Here is a 24,348-nt window from a genome sequence, read left to right on the forward strand (position 1 = left end):
ATTATTTCGTTTCAGATTGTTGGCTAATCTGGTGATTATTGGCAGCTGCAGCCACCTGCTTGTCGTCTGCAGCTGTAGCAGAAAGCTGTCTTCGGAGGTGTTGATGTTATTTATCTTCGCCAGCACAGGATCGGAGCAAGAAATCAACAGTTTGGTTCTCTTAGTTACTGCATGCACGTAATTTAGAACCACAACACCTAAAAGTGGCTCCAACGTCTCTTTCAATGGAGAAATTCGCGTCAAAGCCAGCCATACGTGACAGCTTTGACGAAGAGGATGCCAGTGACGATGTCGACGATGAAGTATTCATTCGCGACGGACGAAATGGCTACAAAATAGACGAGGAATGCGGTGTGAAGAAACCTCTCATGCCTCTGCGGAGGAGGCCAAAGCCAAAACACACAAAGTTTGTGTCCAACTCCATTCAAGAACCAAGGAGGAGGCTAAGGATGCTTTTAGCTCCCTGTTGCTATGGTGTCGCGGCGCTGTCAGTACTTCTAGGTTGGCTGTGAAACTACATTACTTTATGGGTTCGCCTTTTCCTAGACCTGTATGATGACATGGATTTATTTTTTTGGTTCACCACAGGACTTATGGCTCTTTCTGTTGTTGTCATCAACTACTTTTCTCTACCTCTGAGTCGAATACAACTCTGGTTTGGAAACAATAGTCAGCCGTCAGTTAAAAAACTTACCCCTTGCACCGAGTTTGCTATCTCAGATGTTTGGGTGCAATCTTTTCCCAAGCTAACATCTGAGACAGCTGTTAGACTGAATGATGTAAACCATGACGGTGTTTTAGATATCATTCTTGGATACGGGACAGGTTGGCTGTGTTCTGAAACTGCTGTTATGAGCTACATTTGCTGTTTGTTATTTTTATTTTATCTCCCTTTTCTTTTCGTTTTGTTTTTTCTGCTTTTCAGTGTTGGTTTATGCTGCTTTCCAGTAGCTGTTGGTTTTTTTTGTTTTAATAGCGAGCAGTTATTGTACAAACTATTACCCTTTTCATATGCCTATGTGAGTTATTTTTTGCTTTTTATTTATTTTCTTGCTAGCTGTCTTGTTAAAACAATGAGAAACATGCATGTTTGCTATCAAGTACTATACAATATTTTGGATATTCATAACTTTTTCCCAACAATAATTTCAGGTACTGACGGAAGAAATGTGCCAGACTTTGTATGTATGCTATACTTCAGGCGTGAACCACCTTGCCTAGGAGGTATTGTTGCTCTTGATGGCAAAAATGGAGAAGTTGTGTGGCAACACTGGGCACGGCGTCCCATTTTCTCAGTTGATTGCAGTGCTGATCTCACTGGAGATGGAGTCAATGATTGTCTTATTGGAGGAAAAGGCGGTGTAAGTATTGACTTTTGTCCTGATTGTGACAGTTTAGTTGTTGTCTTGTCAAGACTTAACATGATGGGATTGAGCTTTTTCAGCTGCTTCATGTTGTGAATGGTCATGATGGAAGCTTACTTTGGCACCTTGAGGAGCAGCTTGAGCGCCAGCCATCTGAAGTGGCCCTTGATGTGTATTCTGCTCAATATATTCCAGATATTGACAATGACGGTTTCATTGATGTTATTTCTGCTCATACTGTGTCTGATATATCAGGTATCCAAATTAGTGCTAGAGTTTGTACCAGAGTTTGTTCATCTTCAAAGTTATAAATATCATCTCTTATATTTCCAGGCAACACTGTCAAGGGCCATCTCATCATCATAAGTGGTAAAGTAGGAAGGATTTTACGCATGATTGAAATGCCTGGAGGATCTGAAAGCTACTACGCCCCACAGTTGCTTGTCCAACCTGATGGAAAAACTATTGTTCTTATTGGTACTGGTGGCACAGCTAGCCACTCATGGGGAGGCTTGCATGCTCTCTCTCTTAACCAATTGGCAGGAACAGATAAGATTCCAGTAAGTTATAGCATATGCTGTCAATATTGACAATTAGATTGTAATCATGTGACAGCACATAAATTTTGTTGGTTTATTACAGTTCCAAACCCTGGTTACTAGTGACTCTCGTGGAGTGATGTCCCCACCAGCACTTGTTGACATCAACCAAGACGGTACTGAAGATATAGTGGTTTCTCTCTTCAATTCTACTGTAGTAGCTGTTGATGGGAAAACATTTAACACTTTGTGGAATTACACATTTCCTGACTCCCAAACTTTGAGGTATAAATCTAGCTACATCTTCTAAAGAATTTTTTATCTGTTTCTGTTAAAAAACAACAAAGTGAAAAACAACTTGTATCTTTAATTTTCTAGCTCTCCTACACCAGGGTATTTTAATGATGACGAAGTGCCAGATTTTCTTATAAAGTATCAAACAGGCCCTGACTTTCCTGTTTACTTCTATTCCCAGGTGCAGTAGCTTACTTATTGAGCATACTTCCTGAATCTTCTATTACCTTTGAGAGTTACAATCATATTTAATTTTCTTTGTCTCGATTTTTTGCAGATGAATGTACTTGATGGGAAAACAGGTTTGCCCTTGCTTGATCACCCTGTCATTGATTCAGTTGGGTCCCAAATGGGAGGATTGTCTTTGAGCGTGGAAGGTCAAGGTAATGACTGGTTTCTCTACTGGACTGCTGATTGTGTTGGACATGAAGGTTCAAAAACACCATTTTCTTTTGCCAAAGGTAGTCAACCTTCTACTGTTTTTTCAAAAAATACTGATTTTTATATCTTGGTTTGGGGTCAGGATTGGATTATTGCAAATGTTGTGTCTTTCCAGGAAGTGACATAGTAGCTCAAAGCCAAGCTGATGTCTGCCGCCTACGATTTAACAGCACAATGGTAGCAAAACTTTTGGCCATTAATCAACACATCAATGTACCTGGCCATCCTATTTATTCCTCTGGTAAGTAGAATGCAGGATGCGTAAAACATGACTTTTTTCCAAGTACTATTATGATTGTTCTTCCATCTTTGTATAATGCAGACAGACGATATTCAACTGAATATAATAACTCCAAACTGATGATCGATGAAGCAGGGCAGTATCTTGCGTCTCACCCAGATTTTTGGAACTTATTTGGTGCTCAAGAAGATTTATTGAAACAAACTAACAGGGATGCATACACAGAAGACGAAGTTAAGCCAAGTGAGTCAAGACTCCAGCACAGCGAAAAAAATCTTTAATTTTCATCGTTTCTGTTATTTAATTGCTTTCTTCCAGATGACAGACAACCTGTCCCATATGGGAATCCCACTTTTAAAGAAGATCAAACCAAAGTCCCTTTGTCTGGTAGAGGCAGAAGTGGGAAAGACAGAGAACCTGATGAGGTGGGAGAGGCTGGTTACTCACCCATGCAAATGCACCAGACTGGAAAGCACCAGAAACCATACAGCAGTAGACCTGGCTCAGAAATGCAAGATTGGCGGCTGGATGAAGCTTCGAAAAGTAAGTGTATTTATTATGGCTTCTGTCATGACGAATTCAGACAAAATTTTTAATTTTGTATTTGTGTTCACTTGCTAAAATAATTGTTTACCAACCAGGTTTTGGTTCTTTATATGAGCCCCGTACTTCGGACAATTTAGATACAGACTATGAAGCTCCTATATTGTCAAATGTTGACCCTTCTCTGCAAATGGATGGTGTACTCAATCGCTATCTGGCAGATGGTGGAAATGAGCAAGGAGGAGCACCCAGGCCTCAATCCAATTTTGGCAATATTTTCCATGAGCAACGAAGATCAGGTGTGCCTCTCAGTTTTAATATTGTAATGAATATAATTGTTGCAGTACCTGCAAAGCCTCTTTCCACATTTATTGTAGTATAAAAATAAAAACTTCTCCTTTGATTGACATTCATGATTTTTTTTCATTCACTCTCTCTTTTAGGAAGAAGAAGAATAAAAAGAAGTGGGATGGAAAAAGTTCGAAGACTGAAGAAAGATATGGTAAAATCATTCAGTGGAGACATAAATTTTTTGAACGTATCTGATGGATCACATATGGTGCCAACTGGGATTTATCCCATCACTTCCACAGGTTGGTTAAGTTCATAAGAAATTCTCAAACAATTGAAGCCTTATCAGTTAATTTGTATTCCTCTTTCCAGGAACTCTTGCACCAGCTATATTGGGATCTGGTATTGATCTGGTACTGGTTTCTTATTGGATCCCTCCAAGTGATGGTGTCCAGATTCTCACTGAGAAAGACATCGAGTGCATGAAACAGGGGGTTGCACGGGCAAGGGCAGCTAACGATGACAGTGGTGAGATTAAGACTCTCTTTTCTTCTTATAATTTTTGTTTGCAAAAAGGAAAATTAATTATGTTTCCCTGGTTAAATATCGAATTTCAGATCAGGAGTCCTTAGAAATGGCGGTAACTGCAGAGTGCCTGTACCAACGATTTGCTTCAATGACAGCACAGGATTCATCGACACCCAATGATGGACGACGATTAGAACCTCACCCAGGTTTTATACCAAAGGTTAATCTTAGAGCTACTTCTTCCTACAAAGCACTTAACTTACGATTAGGGCAGCTTACTGTTTATCGGTTCAACCTGCAATGTAAATGCAGAGGTGAACCAGAATCTTGTGCTAAAATTCTCCCATTCAGTCAGCAAAGCTGGCCCTCATTCATGGGCCGTGATGGGAAAGGGTATTTTTACCCTAAATAAAGTCTAAAAAGAGTTATTTTTATTACATATTGCCAATAATGTCCTAATTTTTTTTGTGAGTTGTCATTAATTTAAGGAATCTAGAAAGTGACAGGATAGAATTTTTGGCAGAATCAATTTATTAACTTCCAAATTTAGCAGTATTGAGTTTCCTCTCTTTTTGACTCTGCATATCTCAGCACCTGTGCCTTATTCATTAGTTATAAAGCTTATTTTTTCGTTTTACTGTTTTTGATTGTAAGGTGGGATGTTTGACTTGATACGGGTGTAAATAACCATGTAGCCTCAGGCCTATTCATCGTTATAGAAATAAGAATAATCCCTGTTTGTGTGTAAGATGAAAGTAGATTAGGTCATCAGGAACATATTTGCGAGACTTTATGCCAAACCTTCCATGTGATAAGTTCTCTTCGATTGTTTTCACTTATCCATCCTCATAACATTAATATATTTTTACTATTAATATATCAAGGGTATGCACTGTTCTCTAAGGAGACTTTTGGCATAAAGGCACAGATAGCAGTTCTATTTTTAAAGTATCATATCTAAACTGTTTCACTAGAAATGATTTGGTTTGTCACCTTTGGGCTAATATTTACCATTGGAAAATGTAATAGGCACTTTTCAAGCTTTTATTTGGAATTTCAGCATCTATGGAAAGCATTCTACATTCTTGACTCCTAAAATAATTGCAGTAGAATGATTGCTCATGGGATTGAGTAGTTGGAATAAGTCTGATAGGTACATTTAACTTTTTCTACTGGCAATGAGATTTCAAAATAACTTCAATAATTTGTTTTGCTTGCCTACCTAGTTGTTTTGATGACAATATTGCTTTCTACTAAAGTCATCCCCTGCCAGCACTACTTGCATACACTTGGGTGCATTGAAGCTGTGTAATCCTCAGTTTTCCTTTCTGGAAGTTGGGGAAAAATAAACTTTTTGTAAAAGATGTAAATAAAATTTATTGTCTCCTCTCGTGATTAAAATAGATGTTTGTTTGATGCAGAGTACTATTTTCACAACCTGGTTGACCCTTAAAATGTACAAATACAGGGAAATTTGTCATGATGTCATGTCATGATGCCATAGTTTACTTCTGACACAACAATTGCCACCAGTTATCACAGACATAGTTTGAGGAATAAGAACCTACTTAGTCACAAAGATTCTGGTAAAGTATTATTAACATTCTGAATGTAGAAGACAAGACATCAAATACCTCATACATCTATACAGTACGGCAGTCTCATTCCATGTCTCATAATCTGAAAGTCTTACAATAGGTCACTAAATAGTTAAAAATATAATTTAAAAAAATAAATAAACTAGTTCTACATTTTTGTAGGCATTTGTAAAAGCTTAAAAACTTAAGTACCTTCGTCTGGCACAAGAAGATTAACATTGGCTCCTGTTGTTACAGTGCCAATATATGTTTCTTCCATCCCGCGAACTGATAAAACTTCTTGAGTTAGTCCCACTTTCCTTTCACGGATCATAGCAGCTTTCTCCCAGCGGGATCCACTGCAGTTGGAGCAAGTTACAACAGGAATCAATGTGAGACAGACTGTTCTATTACCACAGTCACCACATTTGAAGAATCGCTTTGTAGCATCAATAACTTTCAGTGGATGGCGTTCAGTTTTACAGAGTTCTGAGGCTGAGAATGCTGTATATTTGCAGGTAGAACAACGAACAGCCTTACACTCAACCCTGAATGTGTTCAACATTTTTTCTTCCATTTGTTCCTTTTTCTCTAGTTTTCCAAAATACTTCTCCTGTGCTTCATCTTCAGCAGCATCTACAAGGTCAGCATGCCTAGATGTTGCCTCCATGAGTTCCTTAAATCTTGCCTTCCTAGCTTCGGCTTCCTTGTCTTTGTCCAATTCTTGAAAATCTGCTTTGAATTTCTTGAGTAAGTTTGTTGTAGGACTAGTTTTTTCATCACGTGGTCGCTTAGCTAACTCTGCTTCCTTGGCAACTTTTTTTCTGGATCCAAACTCTCGGAAATTAGGATCTTCCTTTGATATACCTCCTTTACGTTTGATAAGATTAATAGCATTCAGTTTAGCAGCCTGCGAAATTTTCTTGCTAATTGGAGCATCAAGATCAATACTTGAAAATGAAGACAAGCCCCTGCCAAGCTTAGGCGATGAATCTGTGAAACTAGTCAAGTCAACCTTGGGCCTGACTGGGGCAGAACTGCGACCCAGCCCGAGCATGGATGGAGTAGCATTTGGGCAGAGTTTTGCTGCTTCCTCCTCCAACGCTGCTTTTTGGGCGGCCTGTTTCAGCATTCGACTTTCCAAATCCACTCCATTAGATGCTATTTTCAACAGTTGATCTGAGCTCAAAGGGGCAGTGGTAGGTTTGTTGTTCGACCTTTTGTTGCTTGTCAACTTTGAACAAGATTTTGGATTGGGCTTGATATTACTCTCAGAGGTGGCAGATTCCCCAGTCTTACATTTATCTTCTTTCTTGGGTGGAACAATAGCAGCACTATTAGTTTCTTTCTCTTTCTTAGATGGAATGACAGCAGCACTACTAGTTTCTTTTTCTTTCTTAGGTGGAATAACAGCAGCACTGTCAGTTTCTTTTCTCCTTGAGGTAGCTTCGTCACTTGATGCAGATCTTCCCAATCCAAGAGAGGAGGCTTTGAAGTCACCAGTACTTTGTCTCTTTTTGTTGAGAGCCAAAGTGGCCATGACTCCTCGTGATTGAGGCACACTTTCAGTCATGACAGCTGCATCCTTCATGACAGATGATGATGATGAGGGATTGTTGTCTGGCTCTGCCACACTTGGAGCATTGCTACTTGTTTTCTTGGCAATCAAAGCCAAAGCAGCACTCTTGGCATCATCTGGTTTCACCTCATCAGGATTATATTTGGCTGTCACAATAGAACTGCTTGTTGGCTTGGATAGGGCTTTACCATCATCCAAAATAAGTTTCCGCAAACGATCTACATCTTTCTGAGATTGGCGATGGCTCAATTCTACAGAGGATGCAATGCCAGTCTTTGCGTGGGATTTCATGCCCAGCAATGATGGACCGCTTGATCTACCTGAGAGAACAGAGAGTCTGTTCTGGTCTCTATCCATGAGTTTTTTACTTTTTTTGGCAGGAATAGCAGAGAAGCTTTGACCTCCATAGAATACCTCGTTTTTACCCAGCACTTTATTTCTAAGATTTGCTAAACCTGGACCATTAAAGGTGGACTGCAGCTCAGATCTTCTTGAGCATTTTTGATACTCTTGTTTAACATGATAAACACAGTATTCACAAAGTGCTGTGTTCACAACCGAAGTACAATTCTCTCCATTCTTCTTTTTAGATTTGCAAAGTCCAAAATCTTTGGAAGTACCCAAGATCATAACTCTGTCAGAATTATCAACGGATAAACATGCTTCATCACCATGGTTTCTGCTGTTGTCCATCACACCAGGATTTAAAATCCCCAAGACGGTACCGACAGAATCTTTGCCGTGGTTTTTAAAAGCACTGGAAAACAAAAATAAGGACACTATTCTTGGATTTCCAGGTCCTCTGAGGTCACTCAATTTTATGATACTGTAATTGGAGCCTTTAGCCGAGGTTCTTGGCGGAGCCTTCGAAATGATTACTCCAAAAATTACCCAGTCATCAGTGATTTTCCCGTCAGAGGTAAATTGTTTTACTTGACTCATTGATATAACTTTTCTCCCAACTAGTCTTTCTTTGATGACACTAGAAGACACTAGAGGGTTGATGATCCTGATACCAATAGAAGAGTCAGTGTATGCATCCATCGGCCCAGTCTTGTTCTTTTTATCTGGAAGACTAAGCGTTCTAGAACCTTTGGCTACTGCTGCTGCTGGTGACTTCCATGAGGGCATTTGAGAGAAGAGGCTCTTGCCTTCTGTCAAACGAGGAGCAGTTCTCTTCTCTTCCTCCGCAGTCTTGAGCATCCTTTTAACACTTGCCCCAAAATTGTCAACAGTGCTCCCATGTTTCCTGGCCTCTTCATCATCCGAAGAGTCTGTGTCCCCCGAGTGGAGGGAGCAGCCCCTGTTGCCCTTTCCCTTGACAGCTTTCTTCGGTGGATCTTGGTTGTTGAACTGGCCCGTCTTGTCACTGAGCTTGCCCTTAGAAGATGTACTGACGGGTATCTTGTCCAGGTCTTCAAGGAATGAATCAAACGACTGCTCCTGTGCAGGCCCTTTTTCGGGTGGAGGAGCTTTGCTGGAAGAGACAGGGTTTACGTCATCTTTTTCAGCCATCTCCAGAAGCTCCGACAGCAGGTTAACGTCTATGTCTTCGGTGTCCGACATTTTTGGGGAGGTCACTAAGGAAAAAACACACATACAGAGAGGCAATAAGTCAGCTTAGTGCGACGAGCTAGAACGTTAACGGAGACACAAGGTGCCACGCGACATTAAATATGTACCTGGGAAAGAGGAGCCGTTGCACTTCTGCTATTGTCTGACGTGCATTTTCATTTGCCGCCTTTCACGAACGGTGTCACTGCTCGCAGGATATGACCCACTATCGGCACGACGCACCGCCTTGTGGTCCTGCGTGTCGCACGTCATTTCTTCTTCCTCTTGGTCTTTTTTCACACCGTGTTCGACGTCGTCGTCGCTGCCGCGACTGCTTAACCAATAATTTGTTGATCGGTTTAACAATTATGGCGATTTCTGTGAAATTAGGGGTTTTGAGCGTGGCTCTCGTGCTGGCGATTTTCGCCGGCACAGCGTATTCTCGCAGCAAAGTGATAACCTTGGACGAAGACAACTGGGATGTGATGCTGGAGCAAGAATGGATGGTGGAATTGTACGTGGTGTCAAAGTCTCGGCCGGCTGCCTTGCCTAGCCTGTCAAAGTTCTGCCTTGAATTTTAAACATTCCCCATAGGGATTATGGACTCATCTTCAACTTTGAGCCCCTTACACAAGCCATCTAAAGCAAAATACCTTATCGAACAAAGACAATGGGAAATAAGTCTTCCCTTACTCTTTGTTGTTTTTGTTCTTTCTTGTTTTCATTAGGTTTTCTTATCAGTTAATACAATTGTTTCAGTTATGCTCCGTGGTGTCCTGCTTGCCGGGCTCTTGAACCCATATGGAACGAATTCTCCACATGGAGTGAAGAACTTGGACTTAAAGTTGCCAAAGTTGATGTGACAAACTCTCCAGGATTGAGTGGACGATTTATTGTTACTGCTCTGCCAACAATTTACCAGTATGTTTAATTCACATGTTTTTTGAATCAATAATTTTATGACAACTATATTGTGTCATTCTTGCTCTCATCCAACAGTGTTCTCAATGGTGAGTTCCGTCAGTACCATGGCTCTCGGGACAAAGAGTCTTTCATGTCATTCATTGAGCAGCAGAAGTGGAAAACATTGGATCCCATCCCCTCTTGGAAATCTCCTGCATCCTTCCACATGGGAGCTACTGCCTACTTCTTTAAGTTGTCTCAACTTCTTCGAGTGAGTTCTCTTCGTTCAAACTTCTTATATCATTGGTGATTGATTTTCTGTGATGCTGAGATCAACCCTCATTCTGCAGGCTGTTCACAATCGTTTGATGGAAGAGTACGGCCTGCCAACTTGGGGATCCTACATCATTTTTGCCATTGCCACGATTGTTCTAGGAGCAATCCTTGGATTGGTAAGTCATTTTTAACCAAACTCGCATTAAGTTGCATGTCACTTGTGTTTGTCATTTCACGTCAACCAACATTTGTCTGTTCACCATGTTGCAGGTCATGGTATGCGTGATTGACAATATCATCCCTTGCAAGCCGTCTGAGTCTCAGGCCGGCAAAAGAGTAGGCCCATCGGATCGGGGTGATGTTGTAAGTGCATCCTTGGACTTGAGAGGCAGTGTTTTTGCAAGTTAACTCGACTTATTGTGATTTTTTAATTATTCCAGGATGATTTGGTGGATGAAGAAGGATCTCAAAGTTCTAATGACGAGCGCTACAGCAAGAGCAGTTCTGGTGCAGAAGATGATGAAGATGACGAAGACGATGAAGAAGAGGATGAAAAGTCAGCTGGCAGCGCACCACCTTCCCCTGCTCCAGGAACCCCAGGAAAGGCTAGGCAACGTCGGGCCCGGAAGGCTGACTAAGTTTTTGAATTGTGTTCTGTGGGAGCCCCTGTCTTTTAAATCTTAACCCAGAATGTTACTGTGTCTTTAAAAATTTAACAGGTATTATCTATTTTAACTGAAAGTGAGGGCAGCTATATTCCATTGCAATAAGCAGAGGCTGGTTTTAGGCTGTATTAAAGCTGTAAAGTAATGCATATTGTGGGACCTTGTCACCCATTTCCTTTCTATTCCCGTTATGCCAACTGTTTAGAGGGCCTGATGACATTTCAGTGAATGATAGGGTATAGTTCATTAAAGGAATTTTTTTTTTTTTTTGCTCACTCCCAAAACCCTTAACTTTATCCCCTCAGGAGTTTTGAAGGAATATAGTGAACAATGTTAAAAAAATGGCTCTCACAAATTTGGATTTTTGAAAATGTTATTTCAAGTCAAGCATTGCAGTGAACAAATTGTTGCTAGCTATCACTGCAGCCATGTGTGGATTTGTATGATTTTGTGTGTGTGCTGCCAGATGTCCTCTGTATACATGACCAATTCAATTTTGAGGATTTGTGATTATCTGCACCCATTCCAAGTGTGTTTAATATATTGCTGACAGACCATTAAAGTTGTTAGTGATCTTAATCAAATTAAATGTTCTCTCTTTGTTTTTTTTTTTTTGTTTTTAAAGAATCTGATGATATGACTGAAAGGTGTATGTCCCTTGTCGTGCAAAACTGAAAAATAGCATGATTTGTGCCTTTAGTAATGCACCTTTCTTTGATAACTCTCCCAACAGAAAATGGAGAATATTTGCTTTGCTGACTGATCTTAATCGCTTAAGTGTTATCAATATTACTTCCTTATCCAACAATTACTCAGTTATGTTGTAACTTATGTTTCAGTGACTCAAAACCCATTAGTGGGTTGAACCTAAAAAAAATCTTACATTATGGTACTTATTTTAACAGAAACTTACATTTACCTTTAGTTTCTGTATCAGCTCATTCCTTGTATCTCTTCTCTAATTTTTCTACATTTTTTGTACTCTTTTGCCGTATGTTATTCTTTATTTATTGATTGATTGAGAAGGTAGATGGTAATGTTGCTCTGTTAGTGGCAGGGTCAATGTGGTTCTTAATATTAACTGGGCATCAACCATTGAGTCAAGTATCGTATCACAGATAGAATTAAATATTTTTGAAAATTTGTGTCTGTGAAACTATATGAGAAGCTTCTTCACCTTAACTTTGTTTGCTGGTGTGCCAGTATTACATTTTTTTTTATTACTGGATTTTCAGAGTTTTTCCAGGCAGTGTATTGTTTTAAAATAGAACTGTGATATTCTGTACTTCCCTAGGTTGTATCTCACAGAACCTTTGTGCCGCTAATATTTTTGAAGTCTTCATTCCATCTTTGACTAATGTTTGAGGAATTTGTGTGTTGAAATGAAATCTTACCGATTTCTATAGACACATCCTCTTTATCCTGGCAGTTCTGAGTAGTCATCACATAATCCTGAAAGGCCTGATTTGTCATTGATAAGTGATTTTGTGTCTGTTAAAAATCGTGCTCAACTACATCAGCTGTTCTATTTTAAACTGATGGCTTTCATTGTCCATAATTAGATCTTTCTCATATTATAAAGAAAACTTTTTAAAATATGTGATGGAAAAGTAACATAAGAACATATATTTTGTTATGCGCAAAAAAAACTCTACAAATTAATTTCAAAATTTGGAGGAACATTAATTTTTACTTCTTTTAACCACTTCTGAGTAATTGTTCTCGATTTTATGGATTATAAATATAGAAAGATAACTGAAATATGAATCTTTTATTTATGTTGTTTAGAAACTTGGACAAGATGTTAAGTCAATCTAAGTTTTTAATGTTACCTCATTGTTTATTGTAGTTGTTCATTGAAAGTATGTTTGAGGAATTGAATTCTTTAATTGTCAAGATTCCATTGTAAATAAATAAGTTCCTCTTTAATCTACTTTTTTCTTCTTCCCTGTCCTCCTCTGGGCACACATTGATTGGGTAACACGTTCGGTCCGAGTCCCATTTAGCGACTCTAGACCTCAAAACGTGTCTAGAATTTTGACCGCCTTCACCGGTCTCCTGGCAAATGCACTGTTTGTGCTTGGTTGGCGCTTGGCGCTCCCCCCGGTGCTGCCGCCTGGCGGCGCGGCGCGCAAACGCGGGAGGGAAGGTCCGTGCCGCTGTGCCGCGTGTTGCCGGTGCCGGTTCTGCCGCTTGCCTTGCCGTTGCCGCCGTCCGCACTCAGTCTTGCTTGAAGCTTCAGGGCACCAGCGCGTCGCAGCGCCGCAGCGTCGCGCCGAAGCGAACCGAACCGTCCGCCGGGAAGCGAAGCGCGAAGCGCGTTAGTTGCGTTTGGTGTTGGTGTTATCGGGAGGGTGCTGCATCGCTGTCTCTCTCCTCCGTTATCTTATCACTGCAGACTTCTCATAGTCGGCTGTCCTGTGTTTACCACGCTGTCCTCTCTAAGTCTGGAACCCAGTGTCTCGTTCAGCATCGAGTCGGTGTCGTGATTGTTACAAGTGTGTGCCGAGGCCTAGGCCCGACCTGTGGATTGCAATTGGATTACTTTTCCCCGATTCCCCACCGAGACACAAGATGAAGGCCTGGACACTCGCAGCTCTTCTGATCGCCGCCGTTCTGGCAGAGAGAGGTGCGTAGGAGGCTTGTCATTTCAGAATTCCTTAATGTCACTGCAACTTTGTAAGGCAAACTTCGGTTCGTACTCCAATTTTTGAACTAAGGCACAGGAGTAATATTCCTCCACAAAATTAGAATGCCTTGATCAGACCGACAGAAGCTTGGTCGAAGCTTGGTTCCAAATTTTTTTTAAGGCCCCGCGTCAAACTCATAAGTTTGGGGAGATTTGTCGAGTCGCTTAACCGAGGCCGGCAGCAGCCTGCGGTGCTCTACAAGGGTGGCGACGCGAAGGGTGCGCGCCGCGCCTCGGGGTGGGGAAGGGTTGAGGTGGCCGCGACGACGCCGACGACGCCGACGACGCCCCCGGCAACGCCTGCGCCGCGACCTGCGTGTCGTGGGAAGCTGGGCCCGGCTGGGGCCCTGGCCCGGGGCTGCCGGCTGCCCTCGTGGGGACACAGTGGGGACACTGGCCGAGACAGAGACAGGGGGAGATTAGACGATTGAGGTGGGGATGAATCGTTTGGCAGCCAGTGACCGCGGGGCGGGGCGGGGCGGGGCGGGGCGGGGCACCTCTCCAAAGGACAAGGGCGGTGCATATCGTTAGTGCAATAATGCGGCGAGGACTTGAGCTGCGACGGTTTTACAACGAGGAGATTATTGTGGGTTTGTGCTGCATCCTCCTGTATCGGCAGCCGGGTGATGGATTTGGGGTGCGGGCCCGAAGAGACAACACCGGGCAGGCTGGGCTGCGCCATGGCTGCGCGCTGCGCTATGTTCCCCCCGGCCGTCTATTCACGTCGCCTGGCCGTGCCGTGCCGTGCCACGCCCTGCCCGGCTCACACCTTGATTGAAGGTGTGTGCTCCGCTGCGCCACGCTGCGCCATGCAGTCCCTGTCCCTTGTTCGTCTCGGCTCGGCTCCGTCTTACCTGGCGGCCCGGCGGCCCGGCGGCGAGCCTGTGGGCCTTGTGGGCCAGCACGGCCAGCCCCTGGACAAAGTATCTAAAGGGGGACTGGCTGCGAGGGCTGTCTCAGCGTGCCGAGGCCCGACTGCATGCACCATTGTCAATGGCCCGCCCGACCCTTCTCAAGACGAGCCTGACACAGGTCCGACCAATCGGCTCTACTTCGGCTCCGGTTCGGGCGTCTTCGGGTCCGACCGCTCCAGGCAGCCGCCGGCCGCGTGGCCGAAGGAGCCTCCGAAGGCGAGACAGGCGACCCCGAAGACGCCTTCGGGTCGGACCATCTATCCATCTATCTGGCGGCGGCGTGGATGGCACATTTATGGTAGGGTCGACCCTCCGAGGCTTGCCTCGCTGAAACACAACCAAACCTTACCGCGCTTCCAGTCCCCCTTTAGATACTTTGTCCAGGGGCCAGCCTGCCGCCTGCCGCCACCGGGGTCCTGTGGGTCATCGTGGTCATGCAGGCGATGCAGGCATGCAGGTAGCGGCAGGGCGTCGGGGGCCGTCCCTCAGCCAGGTGGAGGCTTGGAAGGCCGGCCGCGAAGGGGGTGGCTTTGGGTGGCTCAGGATGGCCTAGGCCGACGCCGTCGCAAGGGCGATGCCGCGGGGTCTGTCTCTCTCGCACTCACGGGCCGCCCCGTACAAGTGCGAGAGAGACAGACTCTGCTCGCGCCTTCCGGACGGCCCCTCTGTGGCGCTAGCTGCGGGACCGCGCTCGCTGCATGCGAGTGTCCCCGGCCCTGTCCTGTCAATGGGCCTTGTAATGAGTGGGAGAGAGACGCAGGATGGCTACCGCAGTGTGTGTGTGTGTGTGTGGGGGGGGGTGAGAGAGGCAGCGCTATCTGATGCAGTTGTGCAGCCGGACGACGGTCCCTACGACGGTCCCTGCTCGGCTCCGTCGACTCAACGACCAAACGGCCTCGCGACCGGAGCCCACCGGTGCCTCGCGCGTGCGCCCACCGCTTGGTAGCCCAGCCCTGCCCAGCCCACCCTGCCAGCGAGTCTCTGGCCAACCGGCCAAAGCGATGGAAATAAATGCATCATAAATACAACAACGCACTGGAGTAGTACATATACACTGGAGGGGAGCCCTGCCCGGCCCTGCCTGGGTCAGTCATGTTCGGCCGGTGGTGGCGCCAGCGTGCCAGCCCGGCTCTTAATTGGTTCAGCCAATTTTGTTGTTGTTGTTGCTGCAAGGGAAGTGATGCCACGGGCCTTATTGTGTGCTCAGTGGGCATGAAGGAGGCCTGGTTGGGCTGCAGCAGGCCCCCGATTACGGTTCACGCACGACAAGCGCAGCGCGTCCAGCACACACACACACACACGCGCGCGCGCGGGCACCGTGGCGCCGCATTTAGTACTCGCATTTTCATCCGCAGCCTTTTTCTCCCGTGTCGGTTCACGATGCGTTTCAAACGAGGGAACTGCCAGGAAGAGGGAAAAAAATGTTTCCGTATCCGATTGGCCGGAGGCTACAGCGCGCCTGGAGGATAGCTCCGCGTTCCAGAATCAATCCGGGAGACTGCGGCGGCGGTGACTCATGCAAACCAGCAGAGAGGGCAGAGCGTGCCGCCGCAGTATATGCAGGAATGAAAATAGACGTATTGCCCCGACCTCTTTGATACCGGTTACTCTCGGGTGGGAGGAGTTTCATCTTTACTGCAAGGTGACCTCTCGGCCGCCGCCGCCCGCCCCCGTCCGGCCCCGGCCGCCGTTGCATTTTCTGGCTCCAGCACTCCAGCGCCGCCCGCTCAGCGCTCCGCGCTCCGCCCGCCTGGAACCTGGAACTTTCAAGGTCGGCCGGCTGGCTGTCTGGGTTGGCGGACCTGGCAGCCCCGTCGGGATGCTGAGCCAGTAGCCGGAGATTCCAAGATACGCGGCCTGCCGCGGGGGCGGGGGCGGGGGCGGGGTGTGGGTGTCCGCGGTCCTGGAGACTTCAGATCGGAGCCAAAGATGGGATGAAAAATAATGGTCGGCCAGGCGGGCCGGGCCAGTGTGCCGGGCCGCGGGGACTTGCAGGGACACTTTACAAAACGCCTCCCCCGACGATGCCGACGCCGCCGACGCCGCGCCGCCGACGAGGACGAGGCCTGCCGAACGTGTTTTAGTGCCCCGCGGCAAAAGCCGGCACATCTGCCAATCGCAATTATTTTCCTCCTGCTTTTATTTTTGTCTGGAAACGCACGCGAGAGAAAGGGATGCTCCGTAAAGGCTTGGAGGCGGCCGGCGGGGCGTTTAGTGGCCGGACTTAATGACCAGGGGCATACTCCTGTCCCGATAGCGGTGCCGCGCGGCCATTCAGAGAGTCGCGCTGTCTCTCTCGCACTCATGGGGCGTCCCCTACGGGTGCGAGAGAGACAGAGCGACGAAAACGACTCTCGGAATCGGCGTGCTGGCCGCCGTTCTGCTTGCGCTGCACTTCGCTGCAGGCCATATGGCCCCCGCGCTTGCTCGCCTCGCCACGCACGCCGTGGGCACCCTGGGCCCCGGCCTACAGTGCAGTGCCTGCCTGCAGCCGCGCTTGTGCATCACTGCATCGCCGCCATCGGCATGCCCTATCGCCACGCCGATCGCCACTTTATGGTGTCCTCGCGTGTGGAGCCTGCGCCGCGGCAGCTGCATTCGCTCTGTCTCTCTCGCGGCCCTGCGGAAGGCGCCGCGCCCTGCGGGTGCGAGAAGGACAGAGCGCCTCTGTTCGGAATCAAACGGCAGCGCATTCCCGAACGGGACCCGACGAGCCGAAGGTAGCGGCGTTATGAATTTCGCTGCGACCAAAAAGTGACCAGCCGCTGTCTCTCTCGCACCAGTGCGGCGCACCCATGGAGCCATAGGGGTGCGAGAGAGACGCAGCCCGGTCGGTCTCGGTCCATTGCATTCATTGGATCAGCATTCTGGCGCCCGGAGCCTTGCTCGCCGTTCAAGAACAGAGCGGGGCGCTGCGACACTGGTCCGCCATAACCCCTCGGCGCTCCGAGGTGGGTCCGTGGACCGCGCTGTAAAACCGGTACCATCATTCAGCCTAATGGTTGGCGTGAAAGGAAAAGGCAAGACGGTGTGTTGAATTCTCGCTTGCCGCCATGCGGCCTGGCCCGGCGGCGGGCCCGGCCGGGCCTGCAACTCTATCTCATATAAACCGAAGCCGAGGTTGTTTTTCTGCTGCGTGCCGTGCCTGCCTGGACGGCCTGGACGGCCTGGACGTCCCGCGAACGCGGTAGGGGGTCCGTTTGGGCCGCTTACCTGGCTGCATCGCTTCGCTTCGCTGCTGCACTGCATCGCCTCGCGCGGTCCAGGACGTCCAGGACGTCCAGGACCCGGGCGCGTAGAATAGAACAAGCATCCCATCCCGGCGGGTATCCCATCCCATTTGGAACGAGTGTGGTCCGAGCGAGACGACGCCGACTAGACAGAGTCGCCGGAAGGCACGAGTTGTTGCCGCCCCGAACCGAAACCCTCGGCGCGCCTGCGTGTGAGCGTGTGTGTGTGTTTTCGGAGCGACGGGCGATGACGTGTGAGGAGGTACGATGCACCGTGACGTGGTGGGTGGAGGCAGGCAGTACTCGTTCGTGTACCCTGTGCGCTGAATGGACTGTCCCAGCTTCCTTCCTTTGCAGTTCGGGGCGGCGCGCGCGCGCGTGTGAGTGTGAATGTGTGAGGGGTGGGGGAGGGGCCCTGGCGGCAGGCGGTTGGCGCGCGGGCAGGCGATAGGCAGGTGCGATGTGGCAGGACGGCGACGGCGTGCTGCTCCTCCTCCTCCAGGCCTCCAGGTAGAGCAGCGTGCTGCAGCAGGGGACTTCTCTACGCCATTGTGGCCATTGGACCGACCGAACAGCTGAACGCGGCGGCCTGGGCGGCCTGCAGCACGGCCTCGACGAGCACCACGGCGTGCAGGGCGTCGCACGCGCGCCGCTCCCCAACAAAAGGCCCCCTCACTCCCCACCTGCCTGCCTGCACACTGTAACAGTGCTGCATCTGCGACTTTTTATTCTGATCTCGTTTCGACGAGGCTAGAATGCCGGGAGGAAAATGACGGTCCGGTTCACTCCGGCCGTAACGCACGGGCCTCAACCACCCGCCCTCCAAAACTGGCAGCATCATGCCACTTGATCACGGAGCAGAGGTTATTGGGAAGGCAACAGGTAACCAGCGAGCATTACAGCGCGTCGCACACCTCAGGGCTTGGTGCTCAGCGTGCTCAGCCCTCGGCGTTGGGTTCCTAGGGTTCCTTGCGTTCCGATCGGCCGGCCGGCCATTGTCCGCGCCCTGCCCGGTCAGCGGGGTGGCGGCCACCTCGGCCACCTCGGCGGTGTCGACGACGGCGAGGTGGGACCGCGCACCGCGCCGCGGGGTGGCCGGCGACACCGGGAAGAACGCGCAACGCGCAGCGCGCACGGGGGCCGTCGCCAAACACGCCGCCGGAAAAAGAAGCAGAGACACCCGGTGTTCGAACCCGCGCTCGTTTCGTGACAGCCCCCCCAGTCTGCGGCGGTCTGCGGCGGAAATGTTGCGGCCTGCAGCCATTAGTAACCATGACCACCAGCGGTGGGCGGGGAGGGGAAGGGGTGTCAAACGCGTCGCGGACCTGCGGCGGACGTCCCTCCAGAGTGCGTTCGAGAACTCGAGAACCCACGCTCGGGTGCCTGGCGTGCCCGGTGCGAGTGGCAGACGGAGACCGCGCGTTTCCGAACGCGCCCCCAGGGCCCGAGGCTTGGACGGGGGAGCGGGCAGGAAAAGCCGTCCCCGGCATGACCGCTTCCGGTCAAGAGAGGAAGGGCGCCGAAATACAAAGACCGGGGTGGACCGCGCGCTTGTTTTTATTTTTTCGCACTTTTTTTTCGCGAGGCTTGCGCTGCTTGCGCGCGATTCTTTGCAGTCCGTGCGTGTTCCGCCTTGTCCCGCACGGCGTGGGCCACGCCACTGCCACGCCACCGCCACGCCGAGCTTTCTACCCGACTTGCATATGCAGATGCGCGGTCCCGGATGACGTCAGCGTGCGTTCGGCCGTGTTCGCGCGCCGACCGCACGCACTCACACACTGACGAACTTGACCCGGTGTGACCGAGGGTGTGCCGTGCCCTGGGAGTGCCGCGGGCGGCGTCACGTAATACCTGGACGAGGGCGTCGTCGGGCACGTGACAGGGCGACGGGGACCGACGGGGACCCACTGCGGCGGCGCCACGCCCAGCCTGCCTTCATTTTCTTACTCTTCGCGGGCGGCTGGCTGCTCCTTCGAGTCCGCCATTGTTTTAGTGATTTAAATATACCCCCTCCCATTTGCCGCCGCCGGCCCGCCGCCCTTTGGTCGCCCAGCGGCACAGCGATGCCCAGGGATCCGTTCGTCGCTCTGTCTCTCTCGCACTCTCACGGCCCGCCCCGGTAGTGCGAGAGAGACAGAGCGACGATTGTTCGGAATCAGTCCGCTGCCTGTGGCTGCCTTCGGCTGCCGGCCGATGTTATCACACAGCGTCGGACCCCTATTTCACTTTTTTACGTCTTGAGTAAGTGTCGGGGCGGGGCGGGGCGGGGCAGGGCGGGGCGCTGCACCCCGCCCTCCACACCTACGGCGCAAGGGCCAAAGGGCCACGGGGCCGGCCGGCATGCCGCATGCACCTGTCTCTGTCTCTCCTTTGTGTGCCCACCGAGCCCACCGTGTGCTCTACAGGGTGTTATAAGGACGCCACTCATCATAACGCATTCCGGGAAAAAAAGACCAAAAGGCCCCGGCGAGATTCCGATCGCCTGGCAGTGTAGTGTACGCAGTGGGAAAGAAAGCAGCGTCAAGTGGGAATCGAACCAGCGACCTTTGATTGGTCGCTGGGCGCCGCCTAGCCCGCATGTGACATGGCGACGGGCCGGCCGGGCCGCTGACTGCTTGCTGCGCTCTGCGCTCCAGGCTTGCTCTTGCTGGTCTTGCCGCTCGGGGTGTTGTGTCTTTGGAGAGGGGAAAGGTCAAGTCGACCGGGATTCGGCCGCCGCCCTGGTGCGTCCTCACAATAAAATAGAAAGTTTTATATTCCCGTTCCGTTCCGAATCTGTGTTTCTGTTTCTGTTCTGCTTGGCGACGTGTCGAGTGGCCTGGCGGCCTGGCGGGCCCGGCCGTTAGCAGCCGTTTGCCCGCCGGCTTTACGGTTTACACGCCCGAATCACAATCCGCCGATTGTAAAAACGAAAACTTGATCGGTTTCGACGTTTCGACGAGGCGGCTCCTCGTTCGTTTGTTTTTCCCGCGCCGAGCGATCGCCGTCGCCGCTGACTTTTTCACAGTGGGCTTGAGTTGCGGCCGCGGAGGCCTCGGAGCCGCGAGGGTCGGCCTGGCTGGCGGGCGGCGCCTTTCATGTTGACATTTGCCTGTTGACCCCCTTCAGGTGCCGCGGTGGCGCGATGCCCGCGCGGCAGCGGCAGCAGCGGCAGCGTTTCCCAGGGGAAGGGGCGGAACCAGACGGAGGGGTGAAAAACGAAAAAACAAAAAAAACGGAAGGGGAATTGAACTGAGACGCGGAAGTGGTGGGAGAAAGCAGTGCACTCACGCGCTGCACCTGCCCCGCCCCGCCCCGCCTCCAAGGGGTGCGGTGGCGGCCGCCTTGGCGGTGCTGGCCTTGTGGGTGGCGCGGCAAGGCGGTGTGTCCCGGGGGGCAGTTCGGACTGGATTAACGCCCTTCGAGCACGCCACGCCGGGCCACGCCGGGCCGTCTCGCCCCATGGAGCCCCCAGACCCATGACCACTGCGGCCACACCTTGGTGAGCCACACCCCCGCGAGGGTGTGGCCCCAGGTCGCCGTCGGACAGACAGACGGACAGACAGACAGACAGACGGACAGACAGACTGGCCGACGACACGGCATGAAGCACACGTGCTGGGCGGGGGCGCGCAGGGCGCCGCGGTCTCGAGTCCGGGGTGTTGATCCTGATAGGCCCTTCGGAGGGCTATCCGACGCCGTGCTGTCCCGAAAGTGGCGCGGCCTGGTGTAGCCCGGGGCGTGCAGTGTAGGGCCGATGGGATCGCACCCGCCCTAGCCGTGGCCATGGCCGTGGCCGTCCTCAGAGGGCATTGTGTGTTGCTTGTTCACGGCCATGTAATCACGGCTAGCGCTGTCTATCTGATGATCGCACCTCTAATTCGGTGTGCCCTGGGTCCTCTCTCTCGCGCTCTCTCTCTCGCTCTCACACGGAGTGCATGCGTGATGACGTGACGCACGCGCGGCAGGTAAACTGTTTTGGACAACAAAACTGTCCCTCCCTCATCAGAGAGAGGGGGGGGGGCAAATTGAAAAACCATAACGAGGGCAGTCTGTGCTGCGGGTCGGTTCGGTTATCTCTCCGTGTAATCTATCACGGATTCCACGCTTGCCTGCGCGGCCTGCCTGCTCTCCGCGTGGGGGCGCGACCACCCCCGCCACCCCCACCCCCACTTCCGTGCGGCGGGGCGGGGCGGGGCGGGCAGACGCACGCGGCCGGCAGCCCGACAGTGGAGGCGCGGCCACCCGCGGGACCCAGTTTCGCCAAGTCGCAACTTTCGTCCCCCAATGAAAAATAAATTAATAAATTAAATGCATAATAAGACGCGGCGCGAGCTCGGGAAAGAAAGAGAGAGACACGCACGCGAGACCAACGAACAGAAAGGCAGCGAAAAATGCAGTCAAGGGCACACGCGCGCCGAGTACACGTTGTTGGAGGCATGCCGTGCATGGCAGCGTGGCAGCATGGCACACCTGTGCATGCGTCGTTTACCCGGGTGTTTACCTTGCGCCGAGGGCTGCACCGCGCCGCTGCACCGCGTCCGCCCGCGGCAGGCGGCAGCAGCAGGTGCCTCTCTCCGCGCGGGCCGCGCGCCGTGGGGTCAGGTGGGGTGCTTGTCGCTATCAGCAGCGCGGCCTGCAGGGCCTGCCCGGCCCGCGGCACGGCTAACCTAATGACTGGGCCTTCCGGCCGGGCCGTGCCGAGCCGCCCCAATTCCGGCTTCCTCCGCGCCGCCCGGGCCGCGGGGATTCGAACCCGGGCCGCGTGGCGCCGCACCGCGCACCGCCACGCCGGCTGTCGTCGCGTCGTCGTCGTCCTCGGACGCCCCTTCCCGGCCGTTTGGCCGTCAGCGGGGCCGTGTTATTACGGGGCCGTGTTCCCTGCGGACCCGGGTTCGAATACTGCGGGTCTGCGCCCTTTTTTTTTCGCCGTGCCGGGCGGGGGGCGCTCGGCTTGGCGAGACAGGGCGACGCAAGGGAGGGGGAGGGGGAGGGGACTCGCAGTGCAGGACGCAGGACGAGACGGAAGGAGCAAAGTAAAACTAAAAGGCGGCGGGAGCAAAAAGAAGCGCCGGGCGAGGAGGGGAAGGGGAAGGGGAGGGGGGAGAATTAACCAGCAGCAAAAGCATGTAATGCAGCGGGCATTGCCGAGGCTCTGCCAAGGCATTGCGTTGCCATTAGTCTGCCCAGGAATCCCTGGCCGTGCCCGGCCGTCCCTGGCCCTGCTAAACGCGAAGGGCGTAACTTCACGCCGCGCCCTCGGCCAGCCTCTGTCTCACTCGCACCTACACGGGACGCCCCACGGGTGCGGGAGAGACAGAGCGATGGAAACGACGCCGTGCTTCTTTCTGCCACTAAATGTTCTTGATTAAAATCCGGGTGGGCCGTCCCGTCGCGTCCCGTCGCCGGCCGGCCCAGCCTCACGGTCACGCCTCGGCAACATCGTTCTAGCGGACCGAGAAATGCTCTTCGGATCCGAGGAGTCGAACCCTCGACCCTCGTCACCGATCGACTCGTCTCGTCTCGTCCGGTTCATTGACTGGCCCGATCGGCAGGTGCGCGCGGAACCGGGCGACTTCCCCCTCCCCTCCGCCCCCTCCTTTTGTCTGTGTGCGCCGCGTCCGTGGCCCGGCCGGTCAGCCCGGCGGCCCGCATGCGGCGTTATTCCCCGCAAGAGTGAAAGGAATTGGTTTGATTGCTCTTATTACACGGGTTTTGAACCGGCCGGCCCGGCTCGCCGCGGCCCGGCGCCGGCAGACACTGTAAGACGGTAACTGCAGACTGATATGCCGGCATTGCATCGCCATTGCCTGTCTCTGTTTGTTTGGACGTCATTACAGTGGCGCGACGTCTGGGACGTCTGGGCGGCGGATTGTACATTGACGGATTGCCGTTGGGATTACGTATTCCTGCGGGCCGCGTGAGGGAAGGGAAGGCAAACCCGAGGCGGAGCTCCGCACGCCCGGGATGGAAATGGCGATGAAAATGAGTGAAATTGGGCCGAGCGGCGTTTGTTGTTTGTTGTGGACGACGGATGGAAGGCCGGCCGGGCCGGGCCGGGCCGTGGGACGGGACGACGACGGGTGTCGAGGCTGGGCCGTGGCTTGCCGGCCCGCCTCACGATTCGTTCCGGCCCCTCTCTCTCTCTCTCTCTCTCTCTCTCTCTCTCTCTCTCTCTCTCTCGGCCGCACCGGTACACCCAGCGCCGGCCCTTCCTTTCGGCCCTCGGAGTAGCCACAGGGCACGCAGGGCACCGGGGCTTGCTGGACGGCTCCCTTCGTCACGCTGCGACGGGGCCCTGACGTGGGGCCCTGCAGGCCCTGCCCCTTCCCCCTGGCTCCAAGCCCCTGGTCTCCCCCGGGACCTTGGGGAGCGGATGAGCGAGCAGTACTCGGTGCTCGAGGAATCTCGGCAGCAGCGAGTAGACTGACTCCGTCGCTCTGTCTCTCTCGCACCTCGCGGGACGCCCCATGAGTGTGAGAGAGACCGAGCGACTTTCGGAATCGGTCTGCAGCAGGAGCGGAGGGGAAGCCGGTGGCGTAGAGCCCGTGGCGTGGCCTCGCCCCTTTTGGCCTAGCCTCTTTTGGCCTAGCCTCTTTTGGCCTAGCCTCTTTTGGCCTAGCCTCTTTTGGCCTAGCCTTCTTTGGCCTTCGGCGAAAGTCTCGCGGGGCCTGGGAGGGTCAGGCAGGGCACGGCGAAAGTCTCGCGGGGCCTGGGAGGGTCAGGCAGGGCACGGCGAAA

At 51.4% G+C, this 24,348-nt stretch overlaps 4 protein-coding genes across 5 annotated transcripts in view; 3 read left to right on the plus strand and 1 right to left on the minus strand.

The window, feature by feature from the left end:
- The first annotated feature begins 58 nt into the window (after window positions 1–58).
- On the plus strand, window positions 59–5,657 carry LOC117646805. Of its 2 annotated transcripts, none has more exons than XM_034388027.1 (15): window positions 59–501; window positions 589–825; window positions 1,153–1,361; window positions 1,445–1,619; window positions 1,698–1,924; window positions 2,007–2,188; window positions 2,282–2,378; window positions 2,475–2,658; window positions 2,754–2,879; window positions 2,961–3,122; window positions 3,198–3,422; window positions 3,521–3,721; window positions 3,866–4,015; window positions 4,086–4,241; window positions 4,331–5,657. In XM_034388027.1, exons 1-15 carry the CDS (start codon window positions 225–227, stop codon window positions 4,651–4,653), a joined length of 2,931 nt encoding a protein of 976 aa, XP_034243918.1. In that variant the 5' UTR covers window positions 59–224; the 3' UTR covers window positions 4,654–5,657. The 2 variants fall into 2 exon arrangements, with proteins under 2 accessions (XP_034243918.1, XP_034243919.1); XM_034388028.1 differs by lacking the exon at window positions 59–501 and adding an exon at window positions 926–1,019 and having other exon boundaries at window positions 701–825.
- On the minus strand, window positions 5,599–9,232 carry LOC117646804 (protein MCM10 homolog). The gene is made up of 2 exons (XM_034388026.1): window positions 9,080–9,232; window positions 5,599–8,977 (listed from the first exon to the last, which is right to left on the minus strand). Exon 2 carries the CDS (start codon window positions 8,961–8,963, stop codon window positions 6,024–6,026), a length of 2,940 nt encoding a protein of 979 aa, XP_034243917.1. The 5' UTR covers window positions 8,964–8,977; window positions 9,080–9,232; the 3' UTR covers window positions 5,599–6,023.
- Window positions 9,228–12,475, plus strand: LOC117646806 (thioredoxin-related transmembrane protein 1). Its single transcript, XM_034388029.1, has 6 exons — window positions 9,228–9,465; window positions 9,711–9,872; window positions 9,951–10,125; window positions 10,205–10,306; window positions 10,401–10,493; window positions 10,571–12,475. Exons 1-6 carry the CDS (start codon window positions 9,320–9,322, stop codon window positions 10,766–10,768), a joined length of 876 nt encoding a protein of 291 aa, XP_034243920.1. The 5' UTR covers window positions 9,228–9,319; the 3' UTR covers window positions 10,769–12,475.
- Window positions 11,479–24,348, plus strand: part of LOC117647404 (lachesin-like) — an 83,162-nt gene continuing 70,292 nt past the window's right edge. The window contains exons 1-3 of the mRNA XM_034389132.1: window positions 11,479–11,618; window positions 12,645–12,657; window positions 13,312–13,424. Of these exons, the coding sequence (XP_034245023.1) occupies window positions 11,479–11,618; window positions 12,645–12,657; window positions 13,312–13,424 (266 nt within the window). The remainder of the gene's footprint in view (window positions 11,619–12,644; window positions 12,658–13,311; window positions 13,425–24,348) is intronic.

The sequence above is a fragment of the Thrips palmi genome, unplaced genomic scaffold (genome assembly GCF_012932325.1).
Source record: "Thrips palmi isolate BJ-2018 unplaced genomic scaffold, TpBJ-2018v1 HiC_scaffold_2, whole genome shotgun sequence".
Taxonomy (NCBI): Eukaryota; Metazoa; Arthropoda; class Insecta; order Thysanoptera; family Thripidae; genus Thrips; species Thrips palmi.